The sequence below is a fragment of the Amyelois transitella genome, chromosome 16, assembly GCF_032362555.1.
Source record: "Amyelois transitella isolate CPQ chromosome 16, ilAmyTran1.1, whole genome shotgun sequence".
Lineage (NCBI taxonomy): Eukaryota > Metazoa > Arthropoda > Insecta > Lepidoptera > Pyralidae > Amyelois > Amyelois transitella.
Window position 1 is genome coordinate 4,942,411 of NC_083519.1, and position 21,371 is coordinate 4,963,781.

The following is a 21,371-nucleotide window of genomic DNA, read 5'->3' on the forward strand; positions in this document are numbered from 1 at the left end:
CGTGTTATCATTTATCATTTAGGTGGCAAGCGAACTGTCTTAAAAAAATTAAACCTTTACCTGTGGTACCTAATATGGTATCATGTCGTTATATCTTTCAGCAATACGGTTGCCAGTTTTCTTTCCGATCACTGTTCAGTTCATAACGCTATCATTTCTTGTTTCAAATATACAATGCTACATCAAAGCACTTTGAAAGTACAAATATACTCACTAAAAATAACATCGAGAATGGTTTAATACACAAGAGTGCTTAAATAATTTGAGTTTAAGATAATTTTTGTCATATAGTCAAAACAATAAGCTCTGTTTCTTCTCGCTAATGCCAGGCGAGTAAGGGACAAACATGTTTATCAAGCGCCAATTTTTGCATTGGGATTGCATTCCCTTGTCTAGAAACTTAGATTGCATTTTCATGTTTTAAACAAGCGTTCGTAAATAAAATTTTGTGACAATATCAAATGTTTAGATTGGTATAAAAATTATGTTAAAAAAATCCGACTGAATCAAATCAATCATGTTTCATAATAATTTCTGATTCACCTTTAGTTTACATACAGCAAAGCCTTTTTCTTTCACATGTTTTGTAAAATCTAAATGTACTGCAAATAAAACTTTAAATGTTCGTCCTTCATACAACATAGTATTTAATGTCAAATGCTTACAATTCAGTATCACGGGTATCTTCTGTAAAATATACGATTATTAAACATGGTAAAACAAAAAAATCTCCCAATAAATTTGAAGAACCTATCGTTAAATTAAAGGCTAAGCAAGGAAGACAAAACAAGCCTACTTTTTACATTTTTTGTATAAAATTAAAAGTCAAAAATTATAACAATAATAGCAAAAGTAGCCAAGTCGCTAGTTACAAATTATAATTTAATACCTTAAGATAAAGCTTAACCATAAAACTTCTTATCGTATAACAAAATTATTATACAATCGTTAACACAAACAAAACAATGAACAATCTGTCTTCTTGACTTGATTGGAAGACTGAATTAAGTATGGCAAGCAAATAATTAAATTATGAAAAATAACTTAAAACTGAAACGTTTGGAATGATCGCCTAACTAAAATATTTACAATTTAACAGAAACAAATTGTGTTATACTAATTATTTACAATATCTGTATCACATAAGAGCCATGATTTACATCAGCTATAGATCAATTAAATGATGGCACTTACAAACTAAGTCATACAGAAACTAAAAATACTTGTTACGTCTGTCCTAAACCCATTATTAGAGAATTTTTGTACTACACAGGTAATGAGCAAACGAAAGTCTTTAAGACGTTGGATTTCAATGTATTGATTTATACATTGGTCACATAGGAATGGTCGGTGTTTCTCAATCTTTATCACCTACGAATCTATATACTTCGGATATTTCGGGCATGCAGTATCCGTGGTACGTGCGGATGTCTTCGGTGGCGTAGGTGACCCCGGGCAGGACCCCGGGTTCCGTGTGGTGCCTAGGACAAGAGTGGTCCCTGGGGCACTGGCATATTGTGTTTGCGTTCACTTCGTCGATTTGCTCATGCCTTCTCCGTGCGCTGAACAGTTTGCAAGGTTCCTTCCGTGAGCAACGAAGTCTCTGTAAAGAAAAAATAATTATATTATTTAAAATGACAAATTTCGCAGACTAACTTAATATTCGCTTACTTTAGGTTTTAATCATTAATTAATGATCAAGGATCTTAATCAAAACAAAATAATGTGAAAAAAGCAATAGATATACCTACCTAATCGCAGTTTGCATGATTGGAATAAATAAAAAAAGTTACAAATTATTTTCTAACTTATCTACACGCGTCACCAAACGGCACAACTTGGAACTACAAAACGTGAAAGTAACTTAAACTTACGCTTTGCGGCGAGCACGCGAACTGATATTGGTTTCCCATTTCCCCGCTAGATGTCGTATAAGGCAATTTCTTTAGAAGATACGTGACGGAATTCTTTGGGCAGTGGCAGTTGACTATCTGCTGGGTCGCATTGCTGTCTGAGAAGGAGAAGATGGTCCACGCTGCATCTTTGAAGTACCGGCATTTAGGCAAACGTTTCACGGGCTCGCAAGTCTTGTATAGGGTGGTCTTGTCGGATAAAGTGTGGTTGTCGTCGGCTGATAGGTCGCTGAAAGGAGAAAGATCTTATTTAAAACATGTGTGATATAATTACAATTTAAGTATAATCTGAGTTGATGCATTCCTAATTTAGTGTTAACAAACATCATCCTAGCATTTGACCCGATTGCATTGCGTCCTACTGCATTCATAGTTAGTGTTGTTTGCAGGATGATCTTGCCAGTTTCCATCCATTCTATCAGAATTCTGTGTGGTAAATGCATAGCTAAAACCACCGTTATTTTTCTGAATTTTCTCAAACTGTTCAAGTTATAGGAAAAAGATTTTAAGTCGCTTTGGATGGATTTTATAATTATCACAATAGAGATTCAAACAAACTTCAATAACAAAAGTCGGAATTTTTTTATTCCTTACCTGGAACAGGGCCTGTGTCCAAGACAGCGGCACTTCCTCTCGATCCACGGCTGAGCAGAGTCGTACAGGTCAACCTTGCTACAGACCTGCCGCGACCGGCATTCGGGCAAGTCGTCTTCAGAACCCTGGAAGAAAAGAAACCAGTGTCATTAAACAAATATTTTTTATTATGTTTTCGAGGCGTTCCTCGATGAACTTAGATATTGAATTGGCCCAATGAGATTCTACGTATAACCTACAAACTATTGCGCACTCTCGTGAGAATTTCTAGAATGAAGAAGCTTATTATTCCTTGCATGGAAGACGCGACGCCGTTTTTGTCACGCGAAAAACTATAGCTGTTTCACTTTTTGTTATAACGTGAAACAGGACAACGATAGTTTTTTGCGCGATTAAAATAGCGTCGCGCGTGCCGAGCTATAGGGGCTGAATGATCTGTGTGTCTCTGTGCAATTTTATTAAACGTTTTCTTGAGTACTTTCACGGGCTTTTAAAAAAAACTTACCTACATAATAGTTTAGGTATATTAACATGATAATTTAGGAAGATACAAATAAACTTGCGTGGGAATAACAACTATAAAGGGCTATTAAATATGTAAAGATTTAAAAATATATCCTATAATTAGTCACCTCACAATAACTAATGTATTCTAACCTGAAACTATGTCAAAAGTTTACAGGCAATCGGTCTAGGTATAATTAAAAGGATAATATCAGCGTTTAGCAGTTTATTTTCGTATCGTTTCGTTTATTTATGAATAAAATACGTAGGTTAAATCAATACGCAGGGTCACGTACTTATATTAAATGTCAGTTATAAATATGTAAGAGTTCAATTAATTCCTTATTCATATGGCATGTGGCCAATAACATAATAGGCTTCCTTGCAAATTGTCTTTGGAATGTTTTATCCTATATAATAACTTGTAACGTCTATCAACAATTTAAAATTGCCAAATTTCCAAACACTTATGTAAAGCTTAGTAATATCTAAATTTGACATTATTAAATGCCGAATTGTTTTCTTAGATTAAATCAGCTTGAAAGTTATTTGTTACAAACAAATCGAAGTATGTTCGGTGAATAATTATGTTTTTTTAATGCGTTTAGTTGTAAAGTGGTTTTCAGCTGAATAGGGTAGGACAACTCTGATCCTATAAAGAATTTAATAGAACAAAAGGCCTTCCAAAAAATGCATCATAAGTTAAAAAATATATATTATATATACAATAATGAATACAGGTATTCGAATACAAACCAATCAGAAATCGCTATAAGACCTAATGTTTCTTTCATGTTATAGCGAATTGCTTATTGTCTACAAATACACAAGTAGGTGCAAGGTGTAAGCCGAGTAAAAACACAATGATGAATTCAGAACTGTCCATTCAACAAAAGCCAAGCAAATTACAATTCAATTCGCATCTGTAAATCGCGTAGCACAATCGCGAACGCACAGATAATCTAAAAGTCAAAAATCAATCATAATACAATGAAGCTACCGTGGGAACCGACTAAGGTGTACCTACACACCTGCTTGCCGATCATTAAGAAAAGATGTTAATCATTCATTCACTACGCACATGTGCTCCCTTTTCTTTCTTTTTTTTTCTCCTAAAAGGACCATGGCACTTCCGCCCGGAAGCCAAGTAACCTGTTTATTATAAGATTTTTTTCTGCAACCGCAGGGCTACTACGAAACACAGTTCGATCAAGTTTTGCACCGTTAACCGCGCCGAGTAAAATAGTAAATGGGTAAACTTTAATGACGCCGATTTCCTTTAGAACAGGCCCTGTGGGATTGTTTGTATATGAATGATTCTGTAAGTACATATATGACTGTACTGTACCGATTTTGTATCAGCATCAAAATACATCAGGTCAATTTTAATTTCATCAACATGTGTCGTGTCGATTCGAATTCGAGGCATCACAGCCCTTCTACAAACACATGAAAATTAAGTAAGTCTACATAGACTTACATCTACGTATACATCTTTCTACATAGAAAGATGTTGAAATAACTGAAATCATAATATATTTTGTCACTTCATACTTATTTAATAAGTACACGGAGAACGTTTCTTGACAGCCCTGCCATCCCAAAAGTGTGAAAAAACTCGTTTTTTTTTTTCGTTGTTCCGGATACACTTCCCGTTTCTTGTGCATTGCGATAGATTTCGCGGAAACGATTCTCAGACCGGACGTAGCCCTTTGTGTATCACACAAAAAGGCAAAAACACATTGTATGGGTTGTTGACTTACGTCCGAACGGCGCTGTGCCACGCCTTGAATGCTAATACAGAATACAACCCGTATGTAAGAAAATTCGTAGTAGAATTCCTAATAAGGCTGACAAAAACACAACAGTAAATACATAGGATACTTTGGCGATTTGTTTGTCTGTCTGTGTCCGACCATCAATCTTTTTTATTTGTTATTCCTATGGTGTAGATATATAGGCCTCTGAAATGGCGACCTGAGAATTCTGCTAATGCTAAAGTTTAATCGGAATTTGTTACAGTAAGTTTTTATGTTTAGAACTAGAAAGGAAACATTTCCTTAATGGCGTATACTCGAAAATAACAACAAAACTTGTCATTAACTTGAAAAATCTGAAATAATAAATCTAACATGTAAGGTATGATTATCTTAAATTAGCATGTCTTTAAAGCCAAAGCCTCATTTCCAGCTGAATGACCATTTATAACGCCCGAAGGCACATAGGATGTTGGGCTGAGATTTTTTAGAACCAAAGTTTTAAGCCAGGAGCGACAGTTTTTAAAAATTAGCAAATATCAGCCTTTCAAAAATCAACTGTATACCTTAAAATGTAAAGTTAGATTTCAAATGGAGTGGTGAGATGGAAGATCTGCGGTTAAAGAGGGTAGAGGGGAGGGGAGTGCGTCCGGTCGACTGGACAGGTGGCTGCGCGCGCGCCGCGCCCACTCCAATGAAAATAATTTGTTCAAGGCGACCTTCCACAACCTTCTTCGTCTATATCTGTCAGATTTCTTGTTGCTCTTTTTGTTTAATTTCGAAAGAATTTTGAAGTTTTCAATTTCATGTTTATACTTTTCAGAGTTAATGTGCCTGTACCTTTTATTGAAATGAAATCCATTCAGAAGCTTCTGCTTTGTAAAGATGGATTTATATATTTTATTTCATAAAAATTTAAATTAAATAAGAACTGGCATTGAAAAACTCAAGGAATAAAGTAAGTGGAAGCACAAATAAAACTGAATTTCATTAACAGTATAATGGAACGAACGGACCTTAAACTCGTCTTTTATGTACAAAATTCGATTTTTTTGTTACAAAAACCCTTTCCCTAACAAAAAGATAAACCGAACAAATAAAAGTGGAGTGGTCGGTCCCAGTGTAGCTAAGTTAATAATCCTCTCTTAACATATTGCGTGTTGCTAGTATAATGGCCACGCACCTTCCGGCCATCTGGTCAGATCATTCTACTTCTTCAGACATTTTTAATAGCATTTTAAAGTTAGAAGACATTGTGGGATACAAACTTGACTTTGACTTTGTAAGTAGATACTTTTTTTAAGGTTAGAAACCTTATTCGGTTTTAACTTTAAAGAGTTTGTTTAAGTCGCTCGTGGTAAGAAATAACTACTATTTTACGTTTCACTTGTTTTCTAAAGGTATATTGTACTCTCATTGTCTAGTTATTGTCCGTCTTAATAATGACAAACTAAATATATAAAAGAAAGCGGATTATGACTGACATATAAACGCACTGCCCAAACCGCTAAAATTTGGCGTACCTATAGGTTTTTATGTGGTCTAGGGGTTCACTCAGAGAGGATTTCTCGAAATTCCCGCGGTAACGGTAATCATGATGATTTTTCGTTTAACGCGAGAGGAGCTGCTAGTGTCCTCTAGTTAAGTATAAATTAACAAGAATCTCTTAATACGCGCGTTTACTATTAAAAACAAGCTATTTAAATAAATATAAGATTTTACATATAATATCTCTGGTGTAAGTGTTAGATCCCATAAAATTACCACAACCTCTTAATACGCGATTACCATTAAAACAAACTTAGTAAATAAATATATATGTATAATATCTCAACTAAAAACTTCTTTAAACTTTCTTTTACACTTGACATATTTGTAGACGTGAAATGTCTACAGATAGGTTAAACACTGGTTAAAATCAGTTTAAAGGCACCACGGCCACTTCAAGTAGGTGGTATGAAATTAATCACTACATTTCCTGGTACAAACCTACAGACAATGTAACAATTTAAGCCTGCATGTATGGAACACGTAGTTGCAGTTCACATTGATCGAAAATTTGTTTCTTTTGTCATAAAAAAATAACAATTTCGACAAACACAGTTTAGTTTGAAGAGTTTTCCACAACAGATATAGTTACTATATACGGAGGGGTAGGCAGAGACTACCTCTTTCCACTTGCCACGATCTCTGCACACTTCCTTTGCTTCATCCACATTCATAATTCTCTTCATGCAAGCTCGGCGGTTTCGGGTACTCTTGACCTGACCCTTTACCCTTTCCACAACATTAATTATTTATTTTTACATTTGCTAATAATGCGTGCATGAAGAGAGTTACGAATGTGAATGAAGCGAAAAAAGTTTGCAGGGATCGTGGCAAGTGGAAAGATGTAGTCTCTGGCTACCTCTCCAGGAAAGAGGCTTGATTTAATATAAAAAATTGACTTTTGGCTCTGTTTGCCCCGCAACAGTACAAAAATGTGATGTATGTATGGCATATAGTTACAGTACACTCGCCACTCAACTAACGCCTTCAGCTCGCACAGTATGGGCGCCGTCGTTAGCCTAGACTCGTGCGCATGCATTCGACATTCAAACTTCCGGCGCGTTGAAGTCTTTTCAAGCATCGTATTAGACCGTACATGGCGACGATATGTGAAACGTCTCAAAACAACCCACGGTTGTTATTATTTAAGCTGGCAACATATGGTAGCTTTTGTTACGATTGTGTACACATTTTTAACCCACTTCAAAAAGGATGGGGTTCTCTTTTGGTTTTGGTACAATCGTCATATGTATAGTTCTGCGCTGCTAGATTGAGTTAAAAATATCGTTAAAAAATCTTATTGCATAAATATTGATTTAATTAAATAAAGTCGTAGAAACTTGAACAAATTTAAATCAGAGTAAAAATAATAAATTGAAATTGTGTTTTTGGTTGTTAGAACTTAAATGAATGAATAAAATTTAAAATAAACTATTTTGAATTATTAAAATACACACCCGGATGCGTATACTATATTATAATAACGAACACAAAACATAATTTGTTTTCGACCTTACTACTTATAAGTAGCAACATTTTGAACAACATCGTAAAAACCCACCTTCATTTGTTAATGTCATACAAGCATTATAAATAACTAAGCCTCCGTACAATTACATAAAATATATCACGTCTTTATCGCTTACGGGGCCGACAGAACCAACAGTCTCGATAAGATTCAAAGGTCACATTCAATTGGATGGCTTGATGATGGAATTGAGATTAACCTGTGCCGGGTTGCTGGCCCATCGCCTAATAAATCCCAAGTTTATTAGTATTTCCCTTGATTGACTGTTACAACCTGCACGGAAAGAGAAGCGGAATAAAAAACAACATCGATAAAACCCACCTTCCTTCTCTAATTACAGCTGTTATAAATAACACGAAGCCTCCGTACAATTACGCGGATTAGTAATTTGTTGGCTACCTGTGTTCCCGAGAATCGAACCCGCTACTGCAGATCAGCGAGAATACAGAAATTAACCTTTACGTCAGCGCGCAATAAAATATTTTTTTTATGCTGGTCTAGTGCCAGAAAAAAAAGTGTAAACTCCAATTGCTTTTTCCCCACGCAGTTTTGATAAATCAAAACGCTTTAAGGCAATGGGCTAGCAACCTATCACTATATCTGAATCGCAGTTTCATTAGTAATTTAATTGTAATGTATCAACTATATATTCAAAAATATTTTAATCGGTTTAAATAAAAGTGTATCATCAGCGACAGATTTCGCTAACGAAATAAACCCAAAATCAATGCGCAGCTAGTTTTGGTTATTTGCGATTAAATTTTAGTTAAAACTTTTTGAGTTAACACAAATAAATACCTTAACAAACGATTATATTAATAGTTGAAGTTATTATTATTTTTCAATCTAAAACTACACCTTCACCATGAATGTTAAAAGCTTAATTTCTGTGGTTTCGTTGATTTGTGTCTCAGCATCCGGCGAAACGTCCGTCGCCCCGGGCTCTGGCCACCGAATTTAATAATTGCTTCCAAAATAATAAATTGATGCTTAGGCTATGAAAACATAAGTTTTAAAATTAAACCTTTTTTGTATAAACGATTTTAAAAAACCTATCCTGTTAAATAAGTTAAAGCTGCTTGATGGCTGCTTGGCAAGTTCGTCGCTCGATAAATTATTTTTCATATACCTACCCGTATTTTTAACATCTTGTTGATGAGGCAAAACAAACTGGGATTTTAAGTGTTTCATTATTATCAAATCATAAATTTAGTTAACTTATTTTTACTTTACTTCTTCAGCCCGTTTTTATCCAATGTTGAATACAGTCCTATAGCAAGGTACGACATACTTCGTCCGCGTGGTTTTCTCCCCCTTTTTTATGCAATAAAAGGTAGCCTATGTTCTTCTTCAGGGTCAACTCTACACCAAATTTTGACAAAATCGGTTCAGCGGTTTAGTTGCGAAAGCATAACTTTCGCATTTATTATTTGGGAAGTATTGATTAATAATTTGTAATTCTTATTTCAACACACAAAACTTACAAACGTGGCTCGTAGGCAGCTCGAATATTTCTTTTTATAATTGTGGATTCCGAAACTAAAAATAGGTTTGGTCTAAAAAGCGTGTAACAGGCATGGCGAGCCACGCGTCAAACGACGAGATTAAAAAAAAAACAGAGCTATGTTTTTGCTGTGAACGTTCAAAAACCTTTTTGTTCTTCCCTCTGCGCTTGAATTAAGGATTCATTCAATATAATCAATAAAAAACCGTCAATCGTCGCTTTGCCACGGACCGTGTAAAAAGCGGTGCGACACGCGTCCGAAGACATTTTTCTTTGTAAAAAGCTTACTTGCTTCGGTTATATTGATGATGGTCATGTCAACGCTGTTTGTTGTTGCAGGTTAGTTAACTAGTTTTTGATTAGAAATTGAACATAAAGGAAAATGTAGGTAATTAGTGACGATGGTTGGTAATAGGCGTAAAATGCGAAATTATTGTAATGTGTTATTTTAATAGACGTAAAATTACAACAGATCAATTTATTCTAACTTCGATGTGTTCGTCATCTTAAGCCATAACTATTATTAACTAAACACTTCACGAAATTACTTGACAAAAAATGAAGATAAAAAGCTGAATGAGCGGCAAAACAGAGACAGGACCACAGTTACACCTGCGTTACGCGACAAAAACTAAATATTCTTTTTTACCATACCTCCGTTTAAAATAAACATCGATCAACCGGCGGTTGTTATTACTTTTTTTATTCCTTGAAACTCCTAGAAATGTTTTTGACCATTTATTTCAAACTTGAATCATCATTCATGTAAATATGATAACATTCTTATTTACTCAATTTACCTTTGATTTGGTCACCTGTTTCAGCCAAAATAAGGCTTATTTTCGTCTAGCTGTTGGTCAAACTACGATTCCCAAAAGGTGGAACCTACTGTCTCCAAAGTATGAAACATTTATATACAAGTTAAGGAACCCCAAATGTTCCCATAAATTCATAAGTAAGCATACCTACAGACATATCGAAACGCATCCTACACAGCTGTGAAGATGTTCCTTACAGACTGGTACTTACATCTTCTAAAGCACTTATCTTAATAGAAACTTAAACTCGAGAGCGGGGGCCCGGCATCCTCTGGCCACGTGCGTCTTGAATGGAGTATGACCCGGATGCCTCACGAGTAAATACAATAGGAATACTATGTTCTTTAATCATGACATGTATAAATACGCGTGGAGTAGTTGACCTGAAATGTGTTCACCCTTCACGACCAACATTCAATGTCTTTACACATGCAAGTTAAACTGATATGAAAAAAAGTAAAAGGAGAGTGAAACCTGTATTGATTTGGTAATTCACGTGTTAGGTTTTTTTCTGAGCTGTATATTTTTAATTATATGAATTTTTCTAACCGAAAATAATTGTACCCTTGTTTTTAAATTATGTATACGAAATTAAATATATATACCTATTCGGATGAAATTCTGATGTCGACACGACAATCAAGAGTGGAATTAAGACTGCAATTTCTTCATGTTTCTTTTTACGACATGGATTCTTTACAAGTTTATTAGCAGTAAACATTCAATCTGACCGATTTTAATTATCATTGGTCACTTTGATAAACGACATCCAGTTTCCAGTAGCAGTCATTAAGGAAGCAAATTGTTGTTTATGCGTTTTCGCTTAATAAATAAGATATCACTGACCGTGTACCACAATTTATTATCCAGCTTTAGCTATTTTTACTTTGCGACTGTAATAAATATGTTAATGTCGCGATAACACACCTAATTATAGCTTTATCTACAGATAATTAAATATTAAAAAAAAAACGTACGCACAAAAGAAATCACTATAAGGATTCTGCTTAAAAAATATGTTCGAGTAAGGATTCTCATTAGATTTATTACAACAAGAACAAGCTTTTATAGGCCTTGAAGACAAACAAAAGTAGCCCAAACTCGATGGGTCAGTCTCGTTTCAATTCGAGTTCCCATTCATATAACCACCATGTGTATGTTTGCGTGTATAACCGTCTTCCACCAACTTGTCACTCAATTGTTTCCATGAAGCTATCCAGCTGAAAATTGCCTTCTAGACTTTTCGTGAGTATTGACTCTGTCTATCGCGTTAAAGACGTGACGCATGTTTCTGATTTTTAACCCTTAACCGAGAAACTTGCATGAGATGTTGAATGGGGATGAAGTGAAAGAGAAGCGCAGGAATCGTGACAAATGGAAAGTGGAAATGGAAATTCGTAAAGTTGGCCTAGCTGCAGCATAATGGCGGAGGGTTTGGGGACATGCAAAGATAAGAGATAGATAGTAGATAATCCTACTAATATTATAAATGCGAAAGTTTGTGAGTATGTCAGGATGTCAGTATGGATGTTTGTTACTCTTTCACGCAAAACCTACTGAACCGATTACGAGGAAATTTGGTATGTAGGTAGCTGACCCACCAGAATATCCAGAATAACATACCTATAGGCTACTTTTTATCCCGGAGTTCCCGCGGGTTGATTCCACGCGGACGAAGTCGCGGGCGGCCTCTAGTATATTACCTATATGTAGTTTCCGACATAGTACCCGTTTCGTATGGTCTCAAGATCGGCCGCGTCGGTCGGACGGAGGTAACGGGAGATTACCGCCGACACCGGAGAACTTCGTCGTTATGCAGCGGATGCGTACATTACCACTTCGAAAAGTAAGTATACTTACTGTTGATTGGCGTAACATACTAAGTTTTAGAAGGGGTTGAATGCAAAAATTGTATCTGTGGTTCACCTGGGCTTGCCAGTTTTTGTTCGAAATTGTCATACGTCCGTTATCATACGAGTAAATGCGCAAACCTGTCCGTTACACTTTCACAGCTGAAGTCCAGAATATACCTATATTGTTTTTTGATTGAAATATTCATGCATCACATTGTAACTTACAAAACAATTTAGATTCCTATTCTTATTTAAGGCGACGGGCTAGCAACCTGTTACTATGTCTGAATTAATCTTCTAGCTAAACGTGTCCTTCGAGTAATATTATTTTTGGCTCTGTACACCCTGTTAATTCAACAAAGACGAGTTACCAAATAAACAGAAATCCACATTTGACCTACAAACGTGTAAAAAAAAAGCGCCGTCATTATGGCGCCAATGTGATAGTATTAAGTAATAAAGATTGATCGAAAACCACACTATATTGTGTGTTAATGTTCGTATTCGCGATAACCAAATGCGATGCTCACATGTGTAAAAGGTTTTTGCTAGTCATCTTCGATAATAAAAAAAGGATTCGTTTGTTTCGGAAACAAAGGAACATAAATTGCCTTTTTTTAACACGTTTAAAATGATGTAAAAATATAGACATTGACTATTATTTTCAAATCTGACCACGACAGAACTAAATTGTCTTGTCTGGCTTTGTTTAACGGAAATGCGAAAAGGGCATCTTCTTCACTTCTCTCTAGCGGAAAATATCCTTTCACGCATGAATTAATTTTTGGTCACTAAGATATTCAAAGGCAATTAATATGACGGGAGGAAAACTTTATATCTTGCAGTAATTTTTCAACAATGAGACAAAAATATATTTGCTCTGAACATACGCTTATTTAATCCATTTGTATAATCCGTCTTAAAGACTGACTTGAGTATCATTGAAATAATTGTGCGTGTCAAAACAAATTCAGGGCAATGTAAATGATACTTGATACAGTGCATGCACTTTGTTGATCTCGCGAAGACAATGTTCAGAACATACCTACCTACTTGTGTTTGATACTAACCAGTTGCTTTGACATTCAAGTGGACCTATTATACTCTTCGGCTTTTAGTTTTATTTGCACCATGTTATTTATTCTTGTTATGTAATGTTATGGAGAATCATAAAATGTTTCGCACTTGTCAGATAAGTTTTATTTAATAAAAGTGAATTCATTATATTGGTGTATAGAGGTTTTTACAAATATATGTAAAAGTATATAATTGTCTTAATGATGGACTGATTGATAATCTTAAATACTAGCTTTCGCCATGAACGAACCGTATGTCCTTCTTCGTACATAAGTACATACATATAATCACGTCTGTATCCCTTGCGGGGTTGACAGAGCCAACAGTCTTAAAAAGACTAATAGGCCATGTTAATCTGTTTGGCTTAATGATAGAATTTAGACTCAAATAGTGACAGGTTGCTAGCCTGTCGCCTAAAAGAAGAATCCCAAATTTATAAGTCTATCCCTTAGTCGCCTTTTACGACATCCATGGGAAAGAGATGGAGTGATCCTATTCTTTTTCTGAAGATGCCGGGAACCACAGGTACCCCAGATATTAGTATGGATTAACCCCGCCAATTGTGCTAAACCACTTGTTACTACTCGTGCAGTAAAATTTATTCAATTAACAGGAAGAAAGAGTAACATAATCAAATTTTCAAAGAAATATCTCCTTCTTCCCCCTTAGTTACAAGTAATAAGAAACCTAACGATTTGGCTATACTTAAAGACAATTGCAGTTGACTGCAACGGTCGAGGCCAAATTGTATCGCCATTATTCTATTTGGCAACTACAGATTGACATTTCCGCATAAAATTTGCGAAGTGATTGTAGACTAAACTGATTTATAGTCATATAGATCGGCTAAGTTTACTAGGTTTGTTATTTGTATACGAAAATTACCTAAACCCGTCGGTTGCCTTTTAGTCTTTTATTTCTAGTCTAACTTCTGGCTTTCTATATATACGCTTACTTCTAAACCACGCAACGGGTTTTGATGCGGTTTTCACTGTAATTCTGATACTTCTTCTAAATAGTTGAAACACAGTACCCGTGCATAACAGCAACAGAAAAGATCACCTTTTTATTCTTTTCGTTCTTTTGGTGTCAGTCCTTTTAATTTATTACATTTGGTCAGATGTTAAACAGTGTAATTATCACTTGTTGAAAAGAGTACAAATTATGTCTCATTCATAGTATTCACGCAACATCAAAGAGGATCTCCGACAGAAGTGTGTCGGCCACATCAGAGGGAACACACCCTTGTTTTGTCATTCAAATGTTAAAATCATTCGCTCCGCCTTAATACTACCCGCTGTGAGTACTACACAAAACTATTGCCAAAAACGCCGCTCTTACACAATTTACAGTCCGCTATTCGAACCCGCTTTTTCATCTCGTTTCATCAAGTATTAATACAAGGAATAAAAAACTTTATACCCACATTAATTTCGAGATTTAACTCGGACAAGATAACTTTGAATTCCTCAAAAGAAGGTTACCGTTACGAATGAGCTTAAATGCAGTGACATAAAAAAGCTTTTTTTAACCGAATAGCACACACGGGCCTGGGCCCAGCGCCGTAAGTCATCGAAGCTGTCAAGATAAAAATGAGTGAATGAACACCTGCCGCCACCGGTGTTACGCGTGCGCCCACGCACCCGCGCGTTTCTTTATCATTCAATTCCATTTTTAAAACACCCAACACTAAACTTACAATTTGAATTGTTATTTCCAACGTATACGGCTCAGATTACAATAAAATTTGTTATTTTCTTAAATTCAATTTTGGATGATCACAACGGGTATAGCTTATTGTGATAATCTATTCGAATCGACTTCGAAATTAAGTATAATAATGATTATCGTTGTTTTTTAAATATGACGGACAAGAATTGACATCCGAAACTTATTTTACCTTTGATTATTTGGTAATAACAATTAGATCGAATAACTAGAGACTCAATTTTTTATCAAGCATTTACTATTTATTTAAACAAATGGATTGCCTATGGCTACAAACTTGTGTGGTGCAGTATCTCACAAACATTTCACAATTTGAAAAACAAAAGATTTTTTAGTAGGTAGTGAAACCATAATTTATTAAAATAAAATGGTTTTTTTTTTTAATTTTGACTTGCGCTGTTCTCGCTGTATATTTCACGGAATATTAGTCACTCCTTAAGTAATAAAGGCGGGTTTTGAACTGGAATCGACTAATTATAGTTGGGCGTGACTCTACGTAGAAGCCATTAAATAGATGAAGATTTGCCGCTATGATGGTGCGTCATCCTTGAACGTGGATACGATGTGATACGAGCATAGTAATCAGATGATAACGGAAAATGAGATCACACAATATTATTTTTACCCGGATGAGTTAAATAAACAAAAAAGGACCAACCTCTCTTCATAGTATAATAAAAAACCAAAACTACAAATAATCTTGACACAAATAAGATGCAGAATTTATCTTCGTCCTGGTTTTAGACCTGACCACATTCGCTCCTCCGTCTAAAGATCCTAGGCTAGGTAAGTAAGTCATGTTTTTACACGAAATGAACGAACCTACGCAGGAAAATTCAATTGCATATGGCCGTGGTAGGATTTTGAAGTTTTTTTGTCGCAGATTTTCTCTGAGACTGAAAAGGAATCCTAAAAGTGAATTAAAAGATCTTGTTTACACTTTTAACGTTCGTAGATTTTTAATAAAGATATGATTGCAAGTTTTGAATCAATTAAGTACTTAGCAGGCAAATTGTTTTTCCTACAAACAGTTTAATTTTACTTGTAATATGTTGGTATGATATGTGATATACAAATATGTGAGAATTTTCCTCCCAATCGATATTAGTCAATCCATTTAGATCAATGCATAAGTTACATAGATAGGTATATGTTTGTATATATGCTACAAGTTTGATTCGGGATTCATGAGAATATAGTACCAACCTAAAGTAAATAACAGAATCTATAGTAACCTTCAGGATTATAAGCTTATGCCAGCAACTCTGCCCGCTGATGCTTAGCATCCCTTTTTTACCGTAGCTATGGGAATTTCGAAAAAATCCTTGCCATTTCTCTTTTTTTGTTTAATATATAAATACGTGCCCTTTGAGATTTCTAAGCTTTGAAGGTAGTTTCATCTTTAATACATACGTGGTTACCAGCTACACAGAAACACACAGATAGGTAGGTAAGTATTTATTTACATTGATCATCTAGGCTTAATATCATACAAATTCTAACTACCTAATGATCGAATTAAATATTTTTTTAAGGAAAATTGTAATTACTAAAACATGTTCCAACAAATTCAAAACTCGAGTCTAAACATCTCTCAATGTTAAATATTATTTTCTGATTTTCCTGCGGTTCTTGTTATAATTTCAAGGTGATATATGTTCAAGAACGATTTTATTATTTTATATCAAACAACATATTTTCCCATAGCAGCCTTCACTGCGTATGCTTTATATACGTGCTACAAAAGAAAACAAACATCTTAAAATATGTATACTACAAAACTAACACCAAAACATTACGACTCCCCAGAAAAGTCTTCTTGAACTTTAAAAATAACTTACCCCAGTTTGATATAAAATTCTTAGACCACTCTTCGCCGGTAGTGTGGTTCTTCTATGAGGCAAGAGCAGAAGTTTATCCGGTCTCCTAATATGAATCTCTCCTGATGGTCTGAAAGCTTCTAAGGGCGTCCTGATCACCGCCCGGACGGTCGCTATCACCCAGGCCACGAGTAAAGGGGTGAACACTTGCATGTTGAACACTGCACTTTTCGTGGTTGCGATTAGTCGCGAACGATTTTAGAGTCGCGTGTCGCGTCGGCGGTCGAAGTCGCACTGGCAACGGGCGCGTCAAGCCAGGTACGACCAGGCCTACGCGTTTGGTATAACCACCTCCGACTGCGACCGAACGGTCTTGATACTTTAAGACTATTTTAGGCGAATAAGCTTTTGAAGCTGAGATTTTTTTACTTTCTTATTTTTTTTAAATTTTATATGGCAAATAGCTACAAAGGATAATGCGCAATAAAAATTTTAATTTCAACACTTGTGTGGTTATATATGCATTCAGTATTGTGTAGTACCAAATGTATAATAATTTCATGGTCAAAATTACGACAGCACAGACTCGGTGTACTACTTTTAGAGAAAATCCACTATAGATTTTATTGAGATTTAATTTTTTAGAGAAATTATTGGGGTATGCGTTAATATTATCTTATTTTTATAAGTGGATGATTATATAAAAATGGCATGTTCCCGTAGAAGGTTGGATTACTTTGCCACGACCCTTTCATACTTTTTGCCTCTCAGTCACATTCATGCAATTGCAATGCATGCGATCACTGCATGCAAACTCATCGGTTAAGGGTACTCTCATGTAAGTACTCTGTGTCCCGATATTTCGATATAAGCACTATCCCAATTTGATCAAACTACCCTTGATCACATTGACATTGACTCAATAGTAACTTGATTAGGAACGTTTCATTACTTAAATGGTCAGTTGTTCGGTATTGTGGTCAATATAACATAACGTCACTGACACTATTCAACCTCACAAATATCAAGAAGTGTTGTTCGCGGTCAGGTTGACTTCCTACCGCCGATGTTTTTTTACACAATCTTGTTGCTCCGATATAAGGATGCGCTCACACTGACACTAAGTTGTAAATAAGTAAACAGGTTTTTATTCGTAACTTATTTGATTTTAAACCAATTTTTTATTTTAGCCGTTAATTATAGAGATTTTCAATGCTAATATGATACTAGATATTGCGACGTCCGCATACAAATTGTATTTTTGATGAAATTTATTTAGCTATTAATGGTAGCTTATGTTTTTTCCTATTGTTCAACTAAATTTCATTATTATTTTATAGAGATTTAACGCTGGGTTTTCGAATGTCTATGTTTTTAAGTCTTCGTTGTAAATCTCAGATTAACCGTCTTTTCAATTAGTATTTTTATTCCTAGAAGCAGGATTGTTTGACAAAGATTAAAAGCGGTCAAATTCTTTTTGCAGCTTGTAAAGTATCAGTTACAACTTAAAAAATATTTTTTTATGGATCATCTACAAAAGCAAGATAATATAAACATCCAGGTTTACAAAATATATATATACTTATATATATATTTAAAACAAACGTAGTACGCCTTTTCAAACTAGAGTATTCCCGAGTAATCACCTTATAACATCCACTTGATAGAACAATGCCCTCTGCAGCTACAATTGTTTTAATACAATGCCATTCAATAATTCGTAGAACAGGATTTCAACCACTCATTCACGTGAATTCGAAAAGATTCCATTGTCGGTGTAACACGACCCTTACATCTGCCGTCTCGCTCGCTCCCATTCAGGTCCTCGAGAACCATGAATGAACCGCTTCTTATGAATGGACAGTCGCTGGCGTACTATACATACTTGGTTGCATTGCTCGTAGTTATAGCTACGTCTGTCTGTTATATAGTTATTGGTAAATGTATGTAATGTAGCTATGTCGGTGGCCATGGCACGTGGATTCTATTATGTTGTTAAAGTTTACATACACTGTTTTATTCACATGGATTTTATGTACCTAAGTATTTATCTTACAAAAAAATTAATGCCTACCTAAGAAAGAAACAATGTACGCCAACTGCTTCTCTTCTTAACTTAGGATTCATCTTTTCGGCGATGGGCTGAATATCTGTATTATGCGTGTTTAAAACTATTAGTCCTGTCTACCACGTAATTAATCAAGACGAGAAAAGTTAATGTTTGTTCGTATTTCATTTAAGACCTAATTATGGAGTGGTCTAACTTATTCCAAAGTGCCATAAGTCAAATCAATATTATAGCACAGCATACCTACTCCTTTCTGCTAAACACAGCACAAACCCCAATATTATATTAGAAATCACTGAAGAACCTAATAACTTATTTATAATATAGAATAGATAAGTAGCATGCGACCTAATATTTTCATATAGTTGGGCTCAAAATAACCAAATTCATAGCTTAACCTTTACGCAGCTTTTGTTCGCAAAAATGACAACCCCATTCATTACTAGATCGCGTGCCATATACTTACCTACAAAATGTATGTCGGGGTCAAATATGACGTCAATGGTGTAAGAGGGGAACTCGGCGAAATTAATATCCAAAAATATGGAAACAAATGCGCGATGCGCATTTTAAATCCCAATACGGCCATGTAAGTACCCCAATGACAATTTTCAATGTTATGTAATACTGTTATTTGAATAAATAGCGAAGAAAATACATAATGTGTGCCAGCTGCTTCTTTCGCCGTGCAGATTTTAAAAGTCAATCAAGGGAAAAGCTTATAAAGGGATTCTGCTTTGAGGCGATGCGGTAGCAACTTGCCACTTTTTGAATCTCAATTCCATCATTAGACCGTGGCGTTTCGAGACTGTTTTGAGCCTTGATTTTACATTATTGTATCTTTGTTACATCAGCCATCAGCAAGCAATTTAACCACTATACAATTTTTAAATTAAGCGACTCGTAATTCTTTTTCCAAGTCTTGTTTTTTCTAGGCAAATGCGCTTTTTTTCAACTTCTTTGTCAGATGCTACATAGACCGGGGGATTTCCACTTTTGATACAGTATTGACACCAAAATCACGTAAAGCATCTTTAAAACTCGAGGACCTTGCAATAAAGGCCATAAAGTAGGTAAGAAAGGGCCAACTCTTGAACGTAAGTACTGCATTGTACCACAGTGCATACAATGCCTTTGAATAGAGTAACATCACTTCAAGACAACTTGGGATTTTTTTTACTAAAAGTAATTTAAACTTTATAAAATGACAAGTGAAGTGGAAATATTCAGTCCCTCTACTAGAGTAGTTTGTCTCCGATTGTAGCCGAGTGCGTTAAATGTATTAAAACTTGTGGAATAGCAGTTATAAGAAGGCAGAATTCGCTGATCTATAGCAAGCCATTTAGTGTAGATTGATCCATTCTATTACTAGGTACGTACTCCGCCACCGATGCAAAAATCGTCGCACTGAATAGGTTGCTACATCTGCCAAGTTGTTTAATAAGTGAGGCTCAAAAGTAGACACAGGAAAATAAAAGTAGCAAGCGGAAAATGTGAAGATAAAAATAAATAAGTAAGCCCTCGCACATTTATTTAGAACAACTTTAAGTTTTTGAAATTATAAACCTCATTTAAAGGACATATCTGGTCACACTATTAAGCCCACTTAAAATTCGAGTGGTCAGCATTTTTTGCGCCCCGAAGGTGTGAAAGAGAGGACATTATTGGCACGCGCACTCGAAACCTTTTGTTAGGCTCAATACTACTCTGTTCTTAACACAATAGTGAGAAATCCGGCCTTTTAACTCTTCAGATTTTTTTCAGAATCATCTTAATTGTATTATATTTTGTAAATATAAAAGTAAATTTGTAATAAAACTGAAATAAACTTGGTTCAACTTAAAAACAATACAAGGGGGTCAGCTTTTATGTATTAAAATTCAGTCAGTAAAAAATATACGTCGAACGAAGTCTTGGGCAACAGCTAGTATATAATAATTCGATTCGATTCTAACGAATGTTCGCGTGCTAGAAACTATTTTCACTTCCAAACTACGAACAACGATTCGTTAGTTCAGAAATAGTGCTACAAAGTTTATAACAACAGCAATATCGTTTGTCCCCGTTATCAGATAGTAATGACAGCTCGGCAGTTTCGGAGTTATCACGAATCGGGGTAATACGGGGTTCAGTCGAAATTAAAGCTGTTAAAATACACAAATGGTTGTAATTGAACATGTAATGTAAATGAGTTAGAAACAGTTGACTGTTTGGATACCAATAACGTTAAATAAAATTGAATAAAATTCCATTTAAAGGTGTCAAATTTATCTATCTAAAAGCAGGCAAAATTTTCGTATCGTTATCATTCGTATATTTAATAGAACATCAAATTATCCACCCACGCAGCTTTCGTGACGTCTTGTTCCCAACTGAGCTTTTATCTCCAATCAAACTGTTTGTGGACCTTCGGAATTGCAATAACGCCATTGACTTTAATATATACAAATACATTCTACTGGATTAAATGTGTTTTTAATTCTATGTGTATTAAGTACCTACGTAATGCCACTGTGACCACAATATATAATTTCCCATAAGCTAGTATGAAAATAGGAGTACCTACTTAAAGAATAAGTACAAATTTATAATCCAGAGTTTTATAAAATTCTTTGAAAGCTGGAATTTTAGTGTTTATAAAGTAGTATCTCTGCGATAT

The 21,371-nt window shown here is 35.1% G+C and overlaps 2 protein-coding genes across 2 annotated transcripts in view; one reads left to right on the forward strand and one right to left on the reverse strand.

Moving 5' to 3' along the window:
* Window positions 1-21,371, forward strand: part of LOC106129579 (elongation factor-like GTPase 1) — a 121,364-nt gene that overhangs the window by 87,323 nt on the left and 12,670 nt on the right. The window lies entirely within an intron of this gene.
* Window positions 889-16,914, reverse strand: LOC106129673 (protein giant-lens). Its single transcript, XM_013328288.2, has 4 exons — window positions 16,666-16,914; window positions 2,508-2,632; window positions 1,875-2,142; window positions 889-1,603 (listed from the first exon to the last, which is right to left on the reverse strand). The coding sequence occupies exons 1-4, from the start codon at window positions 16,855-16,857 to the stop codon at window positions 1,358-1,360; spliced, it is 831 nt and encodes a 276-aa protein (XP_013183742.1). The 5' UTR covers window positions 16,858-16,914; the 3' UTR covers window positions 889-1,357.

Excerpts from the sequence above, each read along its gene's own strand:
- LOC106129673 (XM_013328288.2), bottom strand. The coding sequence starts at position 16,857 with ATGCAAGTGTTCACCCCTTTACTCGTGGCCTGGGTGATAGCGACCGTC. Across the intron at positions 2,633-16,665 it reads GAATTTTATATCAAACTGGG|GGTTCTGAAGACGACTTGCC; the intron begins GTAAGTTATTTT and ends CTTTTCTTCCAG. Across the intron at positions 1,604-1,874 it reads TCGCGTGCTCGCCGCAAAGC|AGACTTCGTTGCTCACGGAA; the intron begins GTAAGTTTAAGT and ends TTTTCTTTACAG.